Below are 19400 nucleotides of genomic sequence, written 5' to 3' on the forward strand. Positions count from 1 at the left end.
TCCACATCTGTCAAACAAAGGAAAAACTGTGTTTAGTGTTTAATAAGAAATAATCATAATAATAAAAACAGTTGTCACATTTTGACATTTAGTTGTAAAAATAAAAAAAATATACAAGCTCTGGAAGAAGAAAAAAAAGACCACTTTCACAAATGTTTCTTAAAAGCATCTCTACATGATGACAGTCATTCTTTTCTTTTCTTTTTTAAATACCAACACAAACACAACTCATTCTACTTAATGAGACACTGATGAACCACATCTGTTTTTATAGGAAGATTATTAAAAACACTGCTGGGATTAAACATCGACATTATCCCACAAAAACTGATTTATAAACTCTTCCTGAGTTAAAATATTCTTGCTGTGTTGTTTAGGAATGAATATGAACATGTTTTCTTTGCATTATTATTAATCAAGGTCTGAAAAGACTTGATTTTTTTGTTATTTAGACTAGTTTATAGTCATTTTCAGCCAATAAAAGCTCTAAATGACAATATTTTTATTTCAATTTGGGGAGAAATGTTGTCGGTAGTTGGTAGAATAAAACAAAATTTACTCGAACATCTACCTATAAATAGCAAAACCAGAGAAACTGAACATTTTGGGAGTGGTCTCTTAATTTTTTCCAGAGCTGTATATATATATACGTATATGTTTTTTTTTTTTTTTTTACAAAAATGCGAAGGAGAGAAACAGATGGCGACTGGTGCATGGGTAAGTATTTTAATAATGCTGATGAGATGCGGGCAAAGATGGATATCTAAAAAAAAAAAAAAAAAAAGTCAAGGTCAAGCTATCAATTTTCATGTAAGCAGCAGTACAATGGACCTGAACATAAACTAACCCATTTTTTTTTCTCCACCGCCCTCATCCCCCCCTCCACATGCAGTTCTGGTGTGGTTCAACAACCCCGTTCATTACATGTACTGTATTAGTTTTTGGAGGAGGTAACATCCAAAAACAATGACGAAGAGATGTCAGTAAGTTAAAAAAAAACGAAACAAACAAACAAAATAAAAGAAGAGAATTTAAAATAAAAAGTATGATTCCTCATGAAAGCATCTTAAAACAATTATCTACTTTAAAAAAAAAAAAAAAAAACAGGGAAATGGCCACAACGAGGAGGATGTTGCTGTTAAACAAGCTGATTCGGGACAGGAAGCACATGGACCACAGACGGTTTTGCTGGTGTGATCACTAGTAAGACAGTGTTTTCATCATCATCTTCAATCAAAATTCATAAGTAACAAACACGAGCGCGAGTGCGAGCTCTCTCTCTACACTAACGACGAGGACCGGACAGCGCTTGGGAGACGGACAAAACTTCTCTTTTCCCCTCACAATCATAAACCAGTGAATGACTGAGACTCTCTCACACATACACACAGCTGGAGTCAAACTGTTTTTCCCTTCATGTCCTGATTTGCTGGTTATTGGATGTGACTGTGTGGGGATTGCGTTAGTTATTCCATGTTTGCTTCAAAATAAAACAAGCAGAAGCAGGCGACCTACGTACAGTAGCATGACGAAGGAGGATTCACTGACAGAAAGACAAGAAAATCAAGTACTGTCAATGTAACTGTGCTGCTTATTGTAACACTTATTTCTTTTTTTTTTCGCTATTTTTGGTTGATTTGTTTTGTTTTGTTGTGTTTGTTAGTTTTTTCTTTTTAGAGACAACAAATTGTTGATTCTGAAGCACAGGGCTTTGGCACACAAGACGTTCAGCAAACAGATAAACAGTGACAGCAGCTGTGGAGCCGCTAAGTTAACCCCCCGCCTCTTTTCATGAGACACAACAAGCGACAGACTGTTTTTGTTTTTTTTTAAAGGGAGGCAGGAGAGGAGAGCGTGGCGAGCGTCACTTCACTGTGGTAACAGAGTCACTCCCTTAAAAAGTAAGACAATAAGGTTTTAAGAGAGGAAAGGGAGAGAGGAAAGGAGGGGAGAGGGGAGGGGGCTTCAGTCGCATGTTTGTCTTTCTTCTGCAGCCTCGAACGAATCCGAGAACGTCGAGGAGCGTGGCGCTTTTAAAAAGGGGGCCGACTGGATCATCGGGTCTGACGTTTATTCTCCTGTGCAGCGTTCACTTCAAGATGATGTGGTAGCCGTCGTTTGAGTCATCTGGAGAGAGAACAGGGAAAACACACGGCTCATTAAGGCTCTGTGGTAAAAAATAGAAACAACAACATCGTCATCATCGTCATCATCGACGTTTATTACAGCCACACACTCATTTACCTTTCATTGTGTCCAAAACAAAACACACTTCGTCCTGGAAGTTCTGAATCATCTGTTAAAAAAAACAACAAAAAAAACAGTGTTAAAGGTATAATATGTAGGAATCCCCCCCATCTAGCGGTGCGGTTGCATATCGGAACGTATTCTTGATGTTGCATTCACGTGAAATCGGGCAGACGTCAGACAGACAACAGACGCTGCATGTAACAGGATAAACAAGCGTCTATGTAAACAAGTGGTCCGCCAGCACGAGGCAAAACAATACAGGCCTGACAATATGTTGTCATGGTGATGTCGTATTGTTTTACCGTCTTTCTCTGGTGGAGTAAAATTACATCCGGTTGGTTTGCCGACGGCCGTCTGCCTGACTGCACCTGAATGCAACACCAGTGCCTCCGTCCTTCCTCACACTACACAGTGGTGACAGTTTTAACAGGCCGAGCCCACAGCTCCGCTGAGTTTCCGTGGTTACCTACGGTCACGCTGCCACTGAACGTAAAAAATGGCGATGCAACATGGCCGCCTCGGTTCGGTGCGTCGCCCACTTATGTATTTGTAACGACTTGTAACAACTCATTCTAAGGTACGAGAAAGCTTTCATTTGTATGCGGGTGTGATTCCACTTCAGTGAAATACGTATTTATGAAAGAAATATTTGATTTTTGCTAATAAAAAGCCAAATAAGTTACACACTGGGGCTTTAAAAGAATAGTTCACCCAAAATTCAAATTGCACTCATTATCTACTCACCCTCATGTCGACTAAGGGCTGGGAGAAGTTTCAGAGTCCTCCGTGGCTTCTCTGAGTTACAGGGGGTCTCGACGTAGCAGTGCATGTCCATATAACGGTTGCAAATGGATACCAACTGTCTTCGTAACAAAAAGACACACCAAAAAACATCCAAATACCTCCATGCTGCTCGTATGTAATGTCCGTCTTGTATTGAAGCCCCGAAATGTGAAATTGTTCCGAAAAAATTAAATAAGTCTATATTTCAAGCTTGTTTGCAGCGGAAGCTCCTCTTCCTGGTCCGTCCAAATCTTGCGCGATTTGCGCCGGCGTCAGTGCGATGTTTTTTGGTGTGTCTTTTTGTTACGAAGACAGTTGGTATCGATTTGCAACCGTTATATCAGAGAAGCCACAGAGGACTCTGAAACTTCTCCCAGCCCTTAGTCGACATGAGGGTGAGTAGATAATGAGTGAAATTTCAATTTTGAGTGAACTATTCCTTTAATGTTCATGTGGGAGGGGAAACAACAAACTGAAGTTGCTTTCTAATAGGTGCCATATGAAACAGATGAGATCTCACCTCATCGCTGACGAGCACGTGGATGCCGGTGGGACCCTGTTTGAAGATCTGGTTGATCTGTCTGGGCGAGATGTTGAAGAGCTGAGCGATCTTCTCCGTCAGCTCGCCAGACGTGAGCTCCTCCAGGTAGATGGCGTGATAAACTGCAGCCAGAACAGAAAGGAAGCAACGATCAAAACCCGTTTTGTTTTTTTCTCTTGTCATTACAACATGGCAGAATCGGTGCTTAAAGGATCTTGGCAAATTTCCCTCATCAAACTCATCAAATACACAATCCAACAACTCCAAAACGCTCTGACAAGACAAGCTGTGACCTGCACATTCACCACATTGTGAGATAATAATCATTTAACGTTACGAGACAGAGTTGTTTTAGAGGTAAATACGTAGCTGGAACTACTTTCCCATACGGCTGCTGTGCGGAGTGATTTCAAAAGCGCAAGAAGTTCCGAGTATTTGCTTCATGTTTCGTAATGTTACATAATTATACATTTTTATTATTTCATAGCGTGGTGAATGTGCAGGTCACAACTTGTCCACAAGAGCGTTTTGGAGTTGTTGGATTGTGTATTTGATGAGTTTGATGAGAGAAACGTAGAAATACCATGAGCCTCCGTTGCATTAGCTGAGCAGCTTGCGGCTCTGCTCCGCCGATCTCAAAACAGCTTGCACCGACAATTAAAGGTAATGAACCTACTCCTAAAACTATAAGGATTATGGCAATAGGCGAATTTGCCAAAATGTTGAACTACCCCTTTAAACCTTTCTTGCTGGGAGGTGGATTAAACAGGGAAAAGGTGACGATATCCACATCCAGCTCCTCCTAAAACTCATTAATTAACCTGTTTTATCTTGTTTATTCCTTTAGAGAAACGATCTGTAAAAAAAATCAAATTATAATTTTACAGTGATTATCTGCGAGGCTTCTTCTCCTCCAGGTATGATGACTTCAAGGAGACCCTGAACGCCTCATGGTGACAACAGGAGGAGCCCTGGGATTATCTTCACTATTCAGATTTATCACACAGACATGGGGACGAGCTCAATCTTCTAATTATCTCTGGACAGCAGATAAGTGTATTTCTCAAAATGTCAAAACTGTTCCTTTAAATGTCAGCAGGAACAGATCCAGTGACACGGGCAACATGGAGACACGGAGAGCGAGCGGCTGCACATCACCGAGGAGGCTGCCTGCCACAACTTTAATAAATAGTATTTGAGCATTACCAGTTTTATAGTTTTATAGTTGTTATAGCTGTTATTACTCTGTGATGATGCTGTGACTTCATGACACGTCCAACGATGCTTCCTGACTCCTTAAATGTCAATCATCTGATCTTGGGGCTTCATACATCATTGGGGCAAAAGGAATTGTCACCATTAAACGTAATTCATTTTGAGGATAGATTTTTCTATTTTATATTTGCTTACTTTAGGTTGTATTTGGTATTATGGTTGTTCTGTTATAAAGGTCTGTTGTGCCCAATATTTGATTTAAGAGGCAGGTGATGGTGGTGTGTTTTGAGTAAAATGTGGTCAGATGAAGTCTTTTGACCACGTTGCAACACTATTTTCTTACATGTATGGATTTTTCGTTAATTTAGAAAATAGTTTGGAAGCTGTTTTGTGAGGGTCTAAGGTTCAGAGGATGTTGTTATGATGCTTTACAAATAAACTTGCCTTAATGCCTGTTTTGACTGGACTCATTAACAAATAAAAAGTTTTTGAGAGTGTGTCAGAACGGACCACCGATTCTTTTAATTATTATTTATTCATTTATTTATGGTGTCTGGCAAAATGCATTTCATTGCATTGATATGTACTTTTAATGTATATGACAAAATAAAAACGATTGTTGTTGATTCAGCAGCCCCCAGCTTTGGCTTTTGTTTTTGGACATGGAGAAGCAGCCGACTCACCAAAGAAAGTGTTGGCAGCAGCGTCTCCGTTTTCGTGTTTCGGCTGCTGCTCCCGAAGCTGCTGAGACTCCTGGCAGACGTAGATGGTCAGCCTCGGACGTACCACTCTGCAACAACCACAGCCACACAATATAAACACATGAGGCAGGGTTCCTACACATTTGACATTTCAAAATTTCATATTTTTTCCAGACCCTAATTTCCAGACTTCTCGGTAAAAAAATAAAAAATAATAATAATTTGTGACATTTGAGTAATTAGATGTGTATCATGTAAATAAATTATGCAATTAATAGTTTGTTTTCATTATTCTGAATTTGTATGCCAATATATCACCAAATAATTTCCAGGAGATTATAGCTAGAAATATAATATAGCGCATATAAAATAATTAACGCAAATAACTTCAGGTAAGACCAAACGCAGATAAGTATTAAAGGAATAGTTCACCAAAAAATGAAATTCTGTCATTAGTGACTCACCCTCATGCTGATGAAGACTCCAGAGTAGTTTTTTATTCCTCAAAGTGCATCTGGAGACCTGGGAGGCCGGTTCGTAGTCCAACAAAAACTTTATATGAGAGTCAATAGGGCCAGACACAAAAACTTCCATAAAATTACACAAAAAAACATTTAATATTCCTCCACACTGCTCGTCCACTGCAATCCAAGTGTCCTGAAGGAATATAGTCCAGAGTTTAACGACGTAATTTAGGCAAGTCCAGTCACAACCGTGTGCATAATTCAATAAAGGACTGTTTAGGCTGTAAAAATGTCCTAAATGACGTCATTTCGAGTAAACTCTGGACTATCTCCCTTCAGGACACATGGATTGCAGCGGACGAGAAGCATGGAGGAATATTAAATGGTTTTTGTGTAGTTTTATGGACGTTTTTGAGTCGGGCCCTATTACTCTCATATAAAGTTTTCGGTGGACTACGAACCGGCCTCCCGGGTCTCCAGATGCACTTTGAGGAATAAAAAACTAGTCCGGAGTATTCATCAGCATGAGGGTGAGTCACTAATGACTGAATTTAAATTTTTTGGTGAACTATTCCTTCCATTTTCCATACTTTTCCAGACCTGGAAATGTATAAAATCAAATCCTATACTTTTCCATACTGTGTAGAATTAAATAAACATATAACATAACAGGAGACCCACCGTCCCTTCAGTGCATTGAAGAGTCTGATGCCGTCGGCGGGGCCACAGATCTGAATGACGTCGTCCCTGGTCAGCTTCAACAGGTCCGCCCCTGGTGCACACAAACAGGACCGGCCGTGTTTTAACAACAGAAACCTCCTCCTCTCACTGTGAACTTTAATTAACTATCAAGTTTCTGGTTGTCCTGAGAGAGGTCGCCATCCAAGCTGAGCTACAAACGATTTTTCTGCCTGCAGACAGTCGCTAACAAACAACAGACTTCATCCCTGTGTTTTTGGCAGCAACAAGCGACACAACACAAAAATAAACACTTGTTATTTATATAATTTGCCACCACAGTTCTGTATTAAACAGCCTCTTTTTTTTTTACCTGAGAAGTTGGTGAAGAGCCGACAGAAAGGTGAGAAGCGGTTCCTGTGAAGCCACTGTTGTGCGTCCTGTGGCGTTGCCGTGGGTAACAAATTCTAAGTGGGAAAAAAATAAAACATTAAAAAATATAAGACGCACAACTGAAACAATCACAGAGTTAGCTCATGGAAAAATACAGTTTGTTTTGTGTGTTTGTGTTGCGTCATATTTGTCTCAGGATTTAAAAAGACTTGATCACGGCCTCTTTATTCTAATGAGAAGTCGTTAAATTTAACATTTCACAATTAAGCAAAAACAAATAATCTCCAAAAATCTGTTAAAAAGACAGAAATTGGAATTATAATTAACATCAATTTAGCAGCACAGTAACTGCGCTCAGCATGAATTAGCCTGAAATTACCTCTTTAACCTTTTAAACCTATTTAACCCACAGTTAATTTCTTAGTGGGTGAAAATTATGCAACAATTAAATTAGCGCTGAGGTTTATTCAGCTTTATTATTAATTCTTCTTCAGTTAATTCCCCCTCCTTTTATTTCTCAATGGATGTATGTGACTGAGCATCAGCTAGACAGAGGTCTGAATAAAAAACATGTAATGGGAATTTTCATAGCCTTAAAGAAAGCTATTCTATTCAATAAATTAGAAAGGTATGGCATCAGAGAGGTTGGATTGGATTGGATGAGGAGCTTCTTAAAGGGATAGTTAAACATTTTGGCAAATTGGCCCATTGCCATAATCCCTATAGTCATAGCAGTAGGTTCGTTACCTTTAATTGTCAGTGCAAGCTATTTTTAGAACGGCGGAGCAGAGCCGTGAGCTGCTCAGAGCTACGCTACGGAGGCTCATGGGATTTCTTGGTTTCCCTCATCAAACTCATCAAATACACAATCCAACAACTCCAAAACGCTCTGGTGGACAAGTTGTGACCTGCACATTCACCACACTATGAGATAATAACAGAACGTTACCAGACAGAGTTGTTTTAGAGGGAAATCCATGCAAAACTGCTGATACGCGTTCCCGTCGAGGACAGTTTTTCATCAAGCAGTCTCTGAATTTACCTCTAAAACAACTCTGTCTGGTAACGTTCTGTTATTATCTCATAGCGTGGTGAATGTGCAGGTCACAACTTGTCCACCAGAGCGTTGTGGAGTTGTTGGATTGTGTATTTGATGAGTTTGATGAGGGAAACCAAGAAATCCCATGAGCCTCTGTAGCGTAGCTCTGAGCAGCTCGCCGCTCTGCTCCGCCGTTCTAACAATAGCTTGCACCAACAATTAAAGATAACAAACCTACTGCTATGACTATAGGGATTATGGCAATGGGCCAATTTTCCAAAATGTTGAACTATCCCTTTAAAGATACAGGCAGCAATTTGTGAAAATTGGAGACAATACATCTGCTCACTTGCCCATAACATGTGGCGTACCACAAGGGTCTGTTTTAGGTCCTAAACTGTTTATAATGTACAAAAACAACATATGTAAAGTATCATGTGTAATGAAAAGTATCTTATTAGTTGATAATACGAACATCTTTTGCGCCGGGGACAATTTGCAGCAGCTTCTGGAGACAATCACAGCAGAAATAAATAAATTAATAAAAAGGTGGTTTAATGTAAACAAACTGTCATTGAATTTGAGTAAAACAAATATTATGTTATTTGAAAAATATAAAACGAACCCTCAAGTAAAATTGAAAATTGACATAAACATAAGCATAGAAAGAGTTTATGAAATAACATTTCTGGGTGTGATTGTAGATCATACAATCTCCTGGAAACCACATATTAAACATGACAAAGCAAAAATAGCAAAGATTAGCGCAACTTTGGGGAAATCAAGACACATTCTGGACTATAAATCTCTACATACTCTGTATAATGCACTCATACAGCCATATCTGAGCTACTGTGTGGAGATATGGGGTAATACCTACAAATCCAACCTACAGCCGTTATGCACATTACAAAAATAAGCAATAAGAATCGTCAATAACACTGGATATCTTAAGCACACAAACTCATTATTCATAAAGGCACACACTCTAAAATTCACCGATTTGGTTAAACACAAGGCTGCACACATCATCATAATGTACCAAGCAAGATATAACCTTCTTCCGGTTGAGGTACAAAATATATTTATGGAAAGACAGGGTGAGTATAATCTGAATTTTAAGAGAATTAAAGTCAGAACAACTCTGGAAAGTATGTGCATAACAGTCTGTGGGGTGCAATTGTGGAATTACAAACAAAAACATGTTTCTAAAAAAATATGAGAATGAGGAAAAGTAGGTTGGAATATAATTTTTGACTACATAGGGATAGGAGATTATAAAATGGAGAGTATTTTGTTTTACTTTATTATGGAATGATGGAGTAGTGAAGTGAATAAGGGGTGGGAACTAAAAAGCTCGGCTTCCTCCTGCTCCTTTTCCAGCATTATTCGTTTACTGATTTAAATATTGGACTTGTTCTTTGGGACACTATAATGTGTTACTTATTTTATATGACTTTTTTTTATCTCTCTTTTTAATATGTTCAAAATAAAGAATAATCAAATTAAATCAAATCAAATAAACATGTACATGTAGACATGACATATTCTAAATATATTCTAATAGATCGTTATTAAATGACACAGATTTGGCCGATTCCTGTTTGTGTTTCCTGAGTGTGTTATGTGTGAATATGAAGGGAGGCAGATGTTTAGCAGCTAGACGCCAGATGTGATTATTAATATTCAGTGGTTGAGCGAAGCAGGAGGAAGCCACACAGTGAACATGAATCCAGACATTGATTTGCACTTGTACTTACATCTAAGACCTGAACGACCGGCTCGGGCTGGTGGTTTGGTGAACCGTTTCTGAGGAAGGAGGAAAAAGAAGAAGAACAAGAACAAGAAGAATCGAATCACCATGTGTTGTTTTCACTAATAATAACACACCGTAACTCTGAATTATCATAAATCAAACTCAAGCAGTGTTATGGCCTTCACACACTGGGGATGTATTTTTCGTGTCGGTGATTCGCATGTCAAGTTTTTTCAGACTCTGGTTTTCACTGAATCCTTTCACACAGACAGCCAAGCGAAAATGCAACATATATATACAAAACAACTCTGTCTGGTAACGTTGTGTTATTATCTCATAGCGTGGTGAATGTGCAGGTCACAACTTGTCCACCAGAGCGTTGTGGAGTTGTTGGATTGTGTATTTGATGAGTTTGATGAGGGAAACCAAGAAATCCCATCAGCCTCTGTAGCGTAGCTCTGAGCAGCTCACAGCTCTGCTCCGCCGTTCTAAAAATAGCTTGCACCGACAATTAAAGGTAACGAACCTACTGCTATGAGTGAACGCTACGATGTCGGACGTTGGAGTTCCGACTTCTCCGTTACTTCTAAGTTGTCCTGAACGCAGCATAAGGCTCGATGTGGAGGCAAAGAACCACTCGATGTCTCGTCGGTCATGTATTCACATCGAAGCTTGCGTGAATGGTTTTGATTTTCCGTGTCTTTTATTCGCCACGTCCCCGGTGTGTAAAGGCCTTTAACCAAGTATCAGTAGAAAGTGTCGATCACTCATACCCTTCCGCTACTGGGAAGCTGTTGTGTGAGCTGTTGAAGCCGGGAGAGGGAGAGTTGTTGAGGTACGTCGCCTCGGGCCACGGAGAGCACTGCAAGAAGACCGACACCTCTGTTAGCTGACATCTGAATAACCTCAGAGATACGTACATCCACACTGCAACAGGTGAACAGCTGCATTAGCTGCAGAAGCTCCCTCTCACATTTAGTTTATGGAATAGGACACTAGGATTAAATCGTAACAGGATTGCAAGAAAAATCTTTGAGTGGGACACTAGGGAAATATATGACATCCTGCTGAGAGCTGGATATGAAGACTATTATTATAACAAGGAGAAAGTAGAGATTAACGTATTAAAAGTAAAGTAAAGACAGATGGGCATTAGATATTTGGGGTAAACCAAAACTGCGTACTTACTGTGAAATAAAACAGGTATTTAGCCCCGAAAACTATGTTTTGTATAATTTGTCTAAAAAGAAAAGATCCCTGTGTGCTCAGTTGAGAGTTGGTATTCTTGATCTTCATATCGAGACAGGCAGATATGTCGGCACAGCAGAAGACGATAGTATTTGTAATTTATGTGACATCCAAGAGGTGGAGAATGAAATTCATTTTGTGTTCTACTGTCCTTTCTACAGTATGACTCTATAAGACAAAAATTGTTTAGTAAGGTAGATCCAAATAACAAATTTGTGTGGTTGGACGATGCTGAGAAGCGAAAACATCTTTTTCAGTTGAATATATTTGCATTTTCTTTATTTCTTGCTTGGGCAATGAAACGAAGAGCGATATATAGTTGAATACTGAAAGTAATCTTAAATTGTTTATTTATGTCACACCTGTGTGGCAGGTAACACCAACAGGAAGGACTGTCTAGTCTTTTTTTTTCATCATGTGTCGATTCTTGAGAAAACATACCACACATTCTCCGGCTACAGCTTCTCTACACGTCTCTACTATATCAGAGTGAAATTAACTTTTTTGTTTTGGACAAAGGAAATGAACCTCTTCTCTTCAGCTCTACTTCGAATGGTGTCAACATTTAGACAGATCGTCACACAACTGATTTATCGAGCAAGTGTCAGTTATTTAAGTTGTTTAAGCTAAGTTTAGAGTATCTGTTTTTCCTTTTTTTAATTTATATACTTTATCCATGTATTTTTATATTTTATACACACATTTTGGGTTAAAAAAATTATTACCTTCAAAAGGAAGGTGAAGAACTATATTTAGTAACTTCACTGAACTTGATTTGCAGCGGAAAAACCTTTAAAAATAATGGTCCAGGTGATGGAGTACTGTTGGAGCTCCTCTTTGGAAAATCCTGCTCAGCTTCCATCTATAGATATTTGCTCTTCTACCCGTCACTGTCAGTGCTGCTACTATTTTTAATATCATAATTCTGCATTATATTTACTTATCCTGTTTTAATATATTATTTTTACGCATTAATATACCTCTTTACCTTAATCTAATTATACGTACATATGTATACATGTGTTTGAAAGTATGTGTATGAATGTGTAGGATGATGTATAGATGTATGTGTGTTTTATTACTAATTTATCTAGTTAATCATTTTATTAATTTATTTATTTTACCCATTTCTACTCTTATTATTTATTCTTATTTTAATTCCCCCTACTTCTCTCCCCTTTTAATTGATCTATTATATATATACTGTATATGTAACTCATTCTACTGTACAGTCTATCACACATTTTCAAAGTCATATGTCAGGAAATGTTTTGTAAAATGTTTAAAGAAAAAGTTCTAAAAAAATATATTAAAAAATAATGGTCCAGGGTTGAAATTCTGACTTTCTAAGTATTTAAATGAGGGTTAAGATAAGATAATCTGTTCCTCACATCACTTTTAAGAGGCCACGTTTCCCTCTCTCTTCATCACATCTTTATTCATGGTGTGTGGTCGTGTGTTGAGTCTGACCTCTGTCAGGATCGTGGTTTCATACGACGGCTGGTACTTCTCCTTCTCCTGCGGCGCCCTCTTCTCCATCTTCTCCCGGTCCGTCTTCTGCTTTCTGTCTGCGCCTTTGGGCTGACAAACACACACACAGGTGGGGTTGTGGGGTTTGGAGCGGTCATTATAGTGGCCGGTTATTTATGGGCGATAACACAAGCAAAGAAACCAAAACAACACGTGTTTGTTTGTCTGTCAGTGGTCTAACCTTGAACACTTTGACCTGGCAGGAGGCGGAGTGCACGTGCTCCGTGTACTCGCCACTCTCGTTCTCTTTGAACGTGTCGATCTGGATGCGGAAAGGCACGCCCTTCTCTCCACCGTGCTTACGCATGGTGAATTCTGTGCTGATGCAGTGAACCTAAAAACAAGAAAAAAGGGGATATAAAAGTGAAAAATCTACTGTATATGGGAATAATGACATGAAATCACACTGTGGAATCATTAAATAAATAAATATACATCTGCTCATTTGTATTAGTAACTTCTGCCTGCAGAATTACACTCACTTTACTTCTGCCAAACAGAATTGATGAGTACTACACTAAATGTTAACAAGCTCAGTGCTATAATGCAGAAGTGCTGTAAAAGAGCCTGAGATTATGTACTGCCATTGCTTTTTTTTTTTAATGAATGAAAGTTGTCCGTCATGCTACCTGGATAAAAACTGAGGTTCGTTTTGATGGGTCCCAAAGGAACTCCACAGTGTTTAGCTGAGTAGGGTTAGCCCTGGGGTCGATTATGCCGACTGACATGGGGATATCTGCAATGGATCAATGCAAAACAGGCCGTTATCAAGGGTTTTTAATTCACTTCACTTTGACAATCAATAACCTGAATGGATTTTTTTTTTTTTATCTCAGTTGGTTAATGTAACACAACACAAGGCTGCACAAACACACACACACATATATACGTATATATAGTATATAAATATCCAATATAACAGAGGAGAAGCGTCGTGTTTCAGTCAGCGCTCACCCAGGTCCAGGATGCGATCGCCGGGCCGATTCCAGCGCCAGCCTTCCAGCTGCTGGTGCTCCGTGTACTGAAGCCGTCGGTCGTGAAACACCACACGAATAATGCTCTGAAAATTCAGAGAAAAAGCCTGTTTTTAGTTAAATGTAAACGCTCAAACACTTTCACACCGGACCTGTGCTCAGAATTATGTTCTACATCTCGCACAGGTGAGGAAAGCGAGACCCATTTTCTCCTGTACTGTACAAATTATGATGATGGCTTGAGAGAGCTACTGAAATATCTTGGTGCTCTAATGAGCAAAAAACTGGAACAGTTGTTTAATTTTAATGTGTTTAAGACTGATAATTTCATTTGTAAACTAAACCCTGGAAAAAAAAGACAAGATAGTTTGTTTAATTAGTATTTATTATGGTTTCTTAGTACTAATATAAAGTAATTTCCTGTCAACTACTTAGAAGCTAGGTATTCTTATTATTTGGTAATGTTTATTTTTTTCTTGAATCCAACTGTGAGGATGATTTAATTGTTCTGGGGGATCTATGTAAAAGCTGTTTTAGTTGTATTTTCATTTTCTGATGTTTTTGTGACATCCTCTGGTCCTGCGTTGTGTGATTATTTGATGTCTTGTACTGTAAGCTCATGTGGGCTGGACATACGGTGTAAGCAAGATACAATAATAACATTTCATTCATTCATTCATTCATATAATAGTGCGTTTATGTCAGTCTTACCTTCACCATTTTACCAGTGATTTCCGGAAGTTCCCCAATTTTCCGATTGTCAAGCATTCGTATTTCATAGGACTGCCCTGTAACAACACCACCACCATGTGAATAAATGGATCTCTAGCTATCTCTAGATATCTAGCCTTTATATACTGTAGTCATACTAATCACAATACATACAGTATGTTGCCCATGGAAACAACGGCATGACTATCGGGGAAAAAAAAATACCACATACACTGCGAGATAACCATGATACATCGCAATATCTGTGATGTATATTGGTGCTAATGTATCGGAAACATACCACACTTCAACATATTCCCATACTGATTGTTTCCCTCCACCTACAAACGCCAGATATCAAAAGATTTACAGTCATCCAAGTTATATATTAAAAAAAAAAAGTGAGGGTGGATTTTCAGTGGCTTTTGACTTGGTGTTCTTCGATCGTTAAAGATTTAGAGGTGGAAAATGGCCGTGATCCAGATGCTGACCTTGGTTGAGGTAGGTGAGTGTTTCATCATGCAGTTTAACAGCTGGCGAGGTAGCTGCACACAGAACATACTGGAAGGGAAGGATCTTGTTGTCAGTGTCTGGAGGCAGGTTGGACTCCTCCTGCTTGAAGATGGGGAGGGCGAGAACATCGCTGGAGAGCAGAGACACACAGAGACAAAAGCTGTGAGTGTGGGACACATTATTAAAGAATATATATTGATATTTAAAGGGATAGTTCAACATTTTTGGCAAATTGGCCCATTGCCATAACCTCTATAGTCATAGCAGTAGGTTCGTTACCTTTAATTGTCGGTGCAAGCTATTTTTAGAACGGCGGAGCAGAGCCGCAAGCTGCTCAAAGCTACACTACGGAGGCTAATGGGATTTCTTGGTTTCCCTCATCAAACTCATCAAATACACAATCCAACAACTCCAAAACGCTCTGGTGGACAAGTTGTGACCTGCACATTCACCACGCTATGAGATAATAACACAACGTTACCAGACTGAGTTGTTTTAGAGGCAAAAACAGAGACTGCTTGCTGAAAAACTGTCCTCGATGGGAACGCGCATCAGCGGTTTTGCATGAATTATTTGTAACGTTGTGTTATTATCTCATAGCGTGGTGAATGTGCAGATCACAACTTGTCCACCAGAGCGTTGTGGAGTTGTTGGATTGTGTATTTGATGAGTTTGATGAGGGAAACCAAGAAATCCCATGAGCCTCCGTAGCGTAGCTCTGAGCAGCTCGCGGCTCTGCTCCGCCGTTCTAAAAATAGCTTGCACCGACAATTAAAGGTAACGAACCTACTGCTAAAACTATAGGGATTATGGCAACGGGCCGTTTTGCCAAAACGTTGAACTATCCCTTAAATAGTTACATCCTTGTCAGCCTCACAAAACCACCTACAATCACTAGAATAAACTCTTAACGCTGAATGGCAGGTCGTTGTGTTTGCCAGCTTTCCATTTCATTAATTATAATGGCGGTACTTTGTGCGACATCACTAAATACCAAGGTATCCAATCAGTATCTCGTTGCTCCTCTCGACAGAAGAATTTAAAAGGGACAAGCCGCAGACACTTTGCAGCTTGTACAGTGTCGTATAACAGAGCGCTGAACTAAACCAGGCAGAAAGGACACAAAAGAGAGAGAGGGAGCTTCCTCCTCCTCCTACAGCAGAGCCAAGAGCCTGAGTCAGCAAAACCTAAATGGATTTCACATCGTTTCCATCATGAAAAACTGAGCAGCAGAGAGATCTTAAATGTCTATCTGGACTTTAAACTCCTGAATAAAACCTCATCAATTAAACAACACCAGAGAAATGTGAGCAAGGTATTTTATACTTGAGTGATTCAGGACTTTGCTGCGTCATCTGTAAGAAAACTTTCACTTTGTAAATCATCCTTTCATCAAAGAGTCTTCCAAGACTTCATATATTTATGTACTAATTCAAAGTGTGAAGGGATTTCTCTGCTTTAACTGCAAATGGGTGTCAACACAAAGCTTTAATTTGGGAAAATGTGACATACTGCACATTAAAAAAAAAGCTGATTTGTACAGAAAAGTGTAAGAAAAAATACCAAATAAGCCCATTAAGCCATAAGCCTGTCATATAATAAAGATCTCAGACTATGAAAAACATGTTCCAAAGTTTAAGTGTCTGAATATTAAGCACATGTTAAACAAACTACAAAAGTAAGATCAACAGTAGACTGAATATTTTTGAATTTGAAGTTTTCATCAAATAAATCAAAACATTTGATAAAATTATGACTGATCATCAATAAATTAAAAAAAAAAAGGAAATGGAAGATGAATCAACAGTAAATATAATGGTAAAGTAAAGTGTAGCTTTTATGACTGATCAATGCAGTCGCTGATGAACTTTCTGTCAATCAACCATTTGATTTACTCGGTTAATGTGTTGCCACTTTCATAGATTATTCGATTGTTAAAAGCTTCTGAGACTAAAGAAAACAAACAACATTTTTATGCTGTTTCACTAAATCTAAGCATCCCTGCTACAGCACCTTCACTGTCATTGATTATATCAGTTTCATCCCAAAATAAAACAAATATTAGATCATATGGCTCAGACATTAAGATTGAAAATCCAATGGTATGTTTAGGAAGCAACAACAGCAGTGAACTGAAGACAAAACGACCCAACCAGTTCAGGACTATGACTGGCACTGGTACTGATACTGGTTCACATAAGAATCGCAATTCTCATTTAATATGATTCAGAATCGATATAAAATGTCCTAAAATCGATTTTTAAAAATAGAAAAAATGAAACAAATCTGCTGGCTGTCGGCCTCTGTTTCCGGCTTAGAATTTAAAAGGCAGCATGTTTAAATGCACAATTTATTTTAATAAAGAGGTACTTTTAATTTAGTTACTTAAGCAATGTGTGATATTGCTTTTATGCAACAGTTTCAACAATTCCATCTAAGCATAAATGGATAAATGTTTAAAACTCAATAAATGTGGAAAAAGACACTTTAGTCATTCTGTCTTGCAAAGCAGACTGGAGTAGATCATGAGGATCCTTTGCACACCGATAGACTGAAGCAGAAATCATTATGAATCAAATCGTTTTGAATCGAAAATCAATTTTGAATCAAATCGTAGCCCCAAAAATCAGAATCAAATCGAATCGTGAGAAAGTAAAAGATTCCCACCCCTACTGGTATTGGTATTGGTATTGGTGTTGGTACCGTACCTCATGCTGTAAGCCCCTGCACCCAGCTCCTGGCCAATGCCCGAGAGACTGGCATCGAAGTCCTGGACCAGTCCGGACTCGATCACTTCATCGGTGAGAGGTAACTTCAGAGCCCACGCCATGATGGTGCCGGTGGTGGTTGGTGGTTCTGGTGCTGGTGGCGGTGGTGGTGGTGGAGGTTGATGTGACGGAGGAGTGCAGTCCTGGATCAAACTCAAGCCAGGTTGTTATACCTGAGCCCCCCCGGCCCCCCAACAGTCTGCTGATCTGAAGTGGAGAAAGTGACACAATAACTTCTATTATTAAAATCAAGTGTGACTAATATGAAGGAAAGACTGTGGGCAAACAAAAAGGACTGAAATGTCTCCAAATCCTGGACCTAGCCCTATCTCTTAAAATGTATGTCATTATGATTGCTCTTCCCCTTGTGCATTTTATTTTCTCCATCTGTGCCCCCTTTTTTAATGTTCTCTTTTTTTCCATATATACTGTAAAACCAATGACTTCTTAAAAATCAAGTTTAAAACATAAAGTTTGACTCTAAGGGAAGGGCAAGGGTGAGGGAGGGCAACATTTTATCTATTGTTTTTTTCTTGGTCAACCTGTTATGTCTTATTTCTGTTCATTTATTTTTGATTGCTCCCATTGTTTCATGTATCTGTTCTGTATGTTGTGTAATCAATGTGTTTTACAGTATAAATGCCCAATAAAAAGACATGAGTGGAAAGGAAAAAAAAGTTTGGCTCCAACTCTTCACACATATTAGCGATTTATCGAGGAGAAATAACCATAATAACCAATGCAATGAATCAAAAAACAGCTCTGAGAGTAACTAACGATCACTTTAAGGTTAAGGGTGAGTTAACGGTACCAACTCTGCCTGCACACGTTTTAATGCAGCACTGCTGAGATCCAAAACAAAACTTGTGGCGTGCTGCTGCTACAACAATATCATTAACATCTACTCTGTTTTTTTTTCTTTTCAATTTTAGTCAAACAATCCAGTTATAAAAGACACAGCTCTTTACCTTCAAGTGAGATTCGTGTAGCTACTTGCTGACACTGCGACAGTTTCGTGCCATCATGTCGCGCTCCTTCGTCTCAGCACTAAAATAAACATGTCGTAGCTGCCAGCGGACGGAGCTACGAGGATGCTAATAAGTCCTGCTAAACCGCCGCTAACGGGGCTTATTATTCAGGGGCGGGGATTATTACTAACAGACATATTTATAAATACATTGAAGAAAAAAAATTAGCATCTCTATTGTCTCCCGGTTCTAAAATATATGTAATATATAATGTCTTATGGCTATTGTTTGTTTATCTAGTTCCGTCAGGGAAAAGAGCTGCCGTAATTTCCGGTTCGCGTTCTTCTTCGTGGGGTTAATTCGCGGCGGACAATGGGACGTATGAACTCATCAGCGCCGCCCGCCGCCTGTGGCTGGTGGTGACACCATACATACACATCATGAAGTGACCGTTTTCTATCATAGTAAAGTGACTATATTTGGAGGGTTTTTAATGTTTGCTGACCAAGTTTTATATCCATAAATGTACGGTGTTAAAAATTAGACCCTTTTTGTACATTTAAAAGGGAAATGGAAATGGAGTATATATATATATATATATATATATATATATATATATATATATATATATATATATATATATATATATATATATATATCTGTTGCACTGTTGCACTACATGTATGACTGCAGTTGGGGTATAAGCCCAAGACAAAATGTACCACTCGTTGGACAATAAGGTTAATCTTGAATCTTGAATCCTATCTATCTATCTATCTATCTATCTATCTATCTATCTATCGCACTGTTGCACTATTTATTACCTGTATGACTTGGGGTATAAGCCCAAGACAAAATGTCCCACTCG

General features: G+C 38.8%; 1 protein-coding gene across 1 annotated transcript; it reads right to left on the bottom strand.

Moving 5' to 3' along the window:
* Positions 1–712: 712 nt before the first annotated feature.
* Positions 713–18857, bottom strand: tfcp2 (transcription factor CP2). Its single transcript, XM_083976346.1, has 17 exons — positions 18533–18857; positions 17505–17771; positions 14775–14926; positions 14284–14360; positions 13553–13658; positions 13228–13334; positions 12780–12932; positions 12539–12649; positions 10594–10682; positions 9825–9873; positions 8540–8572; positions 7006–7099; positions 6636–6726; positions 5473–5579; positions 3554–3696; positions 2245–2296; positions 713–2127 (listed from the first exon to the last, which is right to left on the bottom strand). Exons 2-17 carry the CDS (start codon positions 17624–17626, stop codon positions 2090–2092), a joined length of 1524 nt encoding a protein of 507 aa, XP_083832472.1. The 5' UTR covers positions 17627–17771; positions 18533–18857; the 3' UTR covers positions 713–2089.
* Between the last annotated feature and the right edge of the window lie 543 nt (positions 18858–19400).

This window comes from Trachurus trachurus (assembly GCF_905171665.1).
Source record: "Trachurus trachurus genome assembly, chromosome: 7".
Taxonomy (NCBI): domain Eukaryota; kingdom Metazoa; phylum Chordata; class Actinopteri; order Carangiformes; family Carangidae; genus Trachurus; species Trachurus trachurus.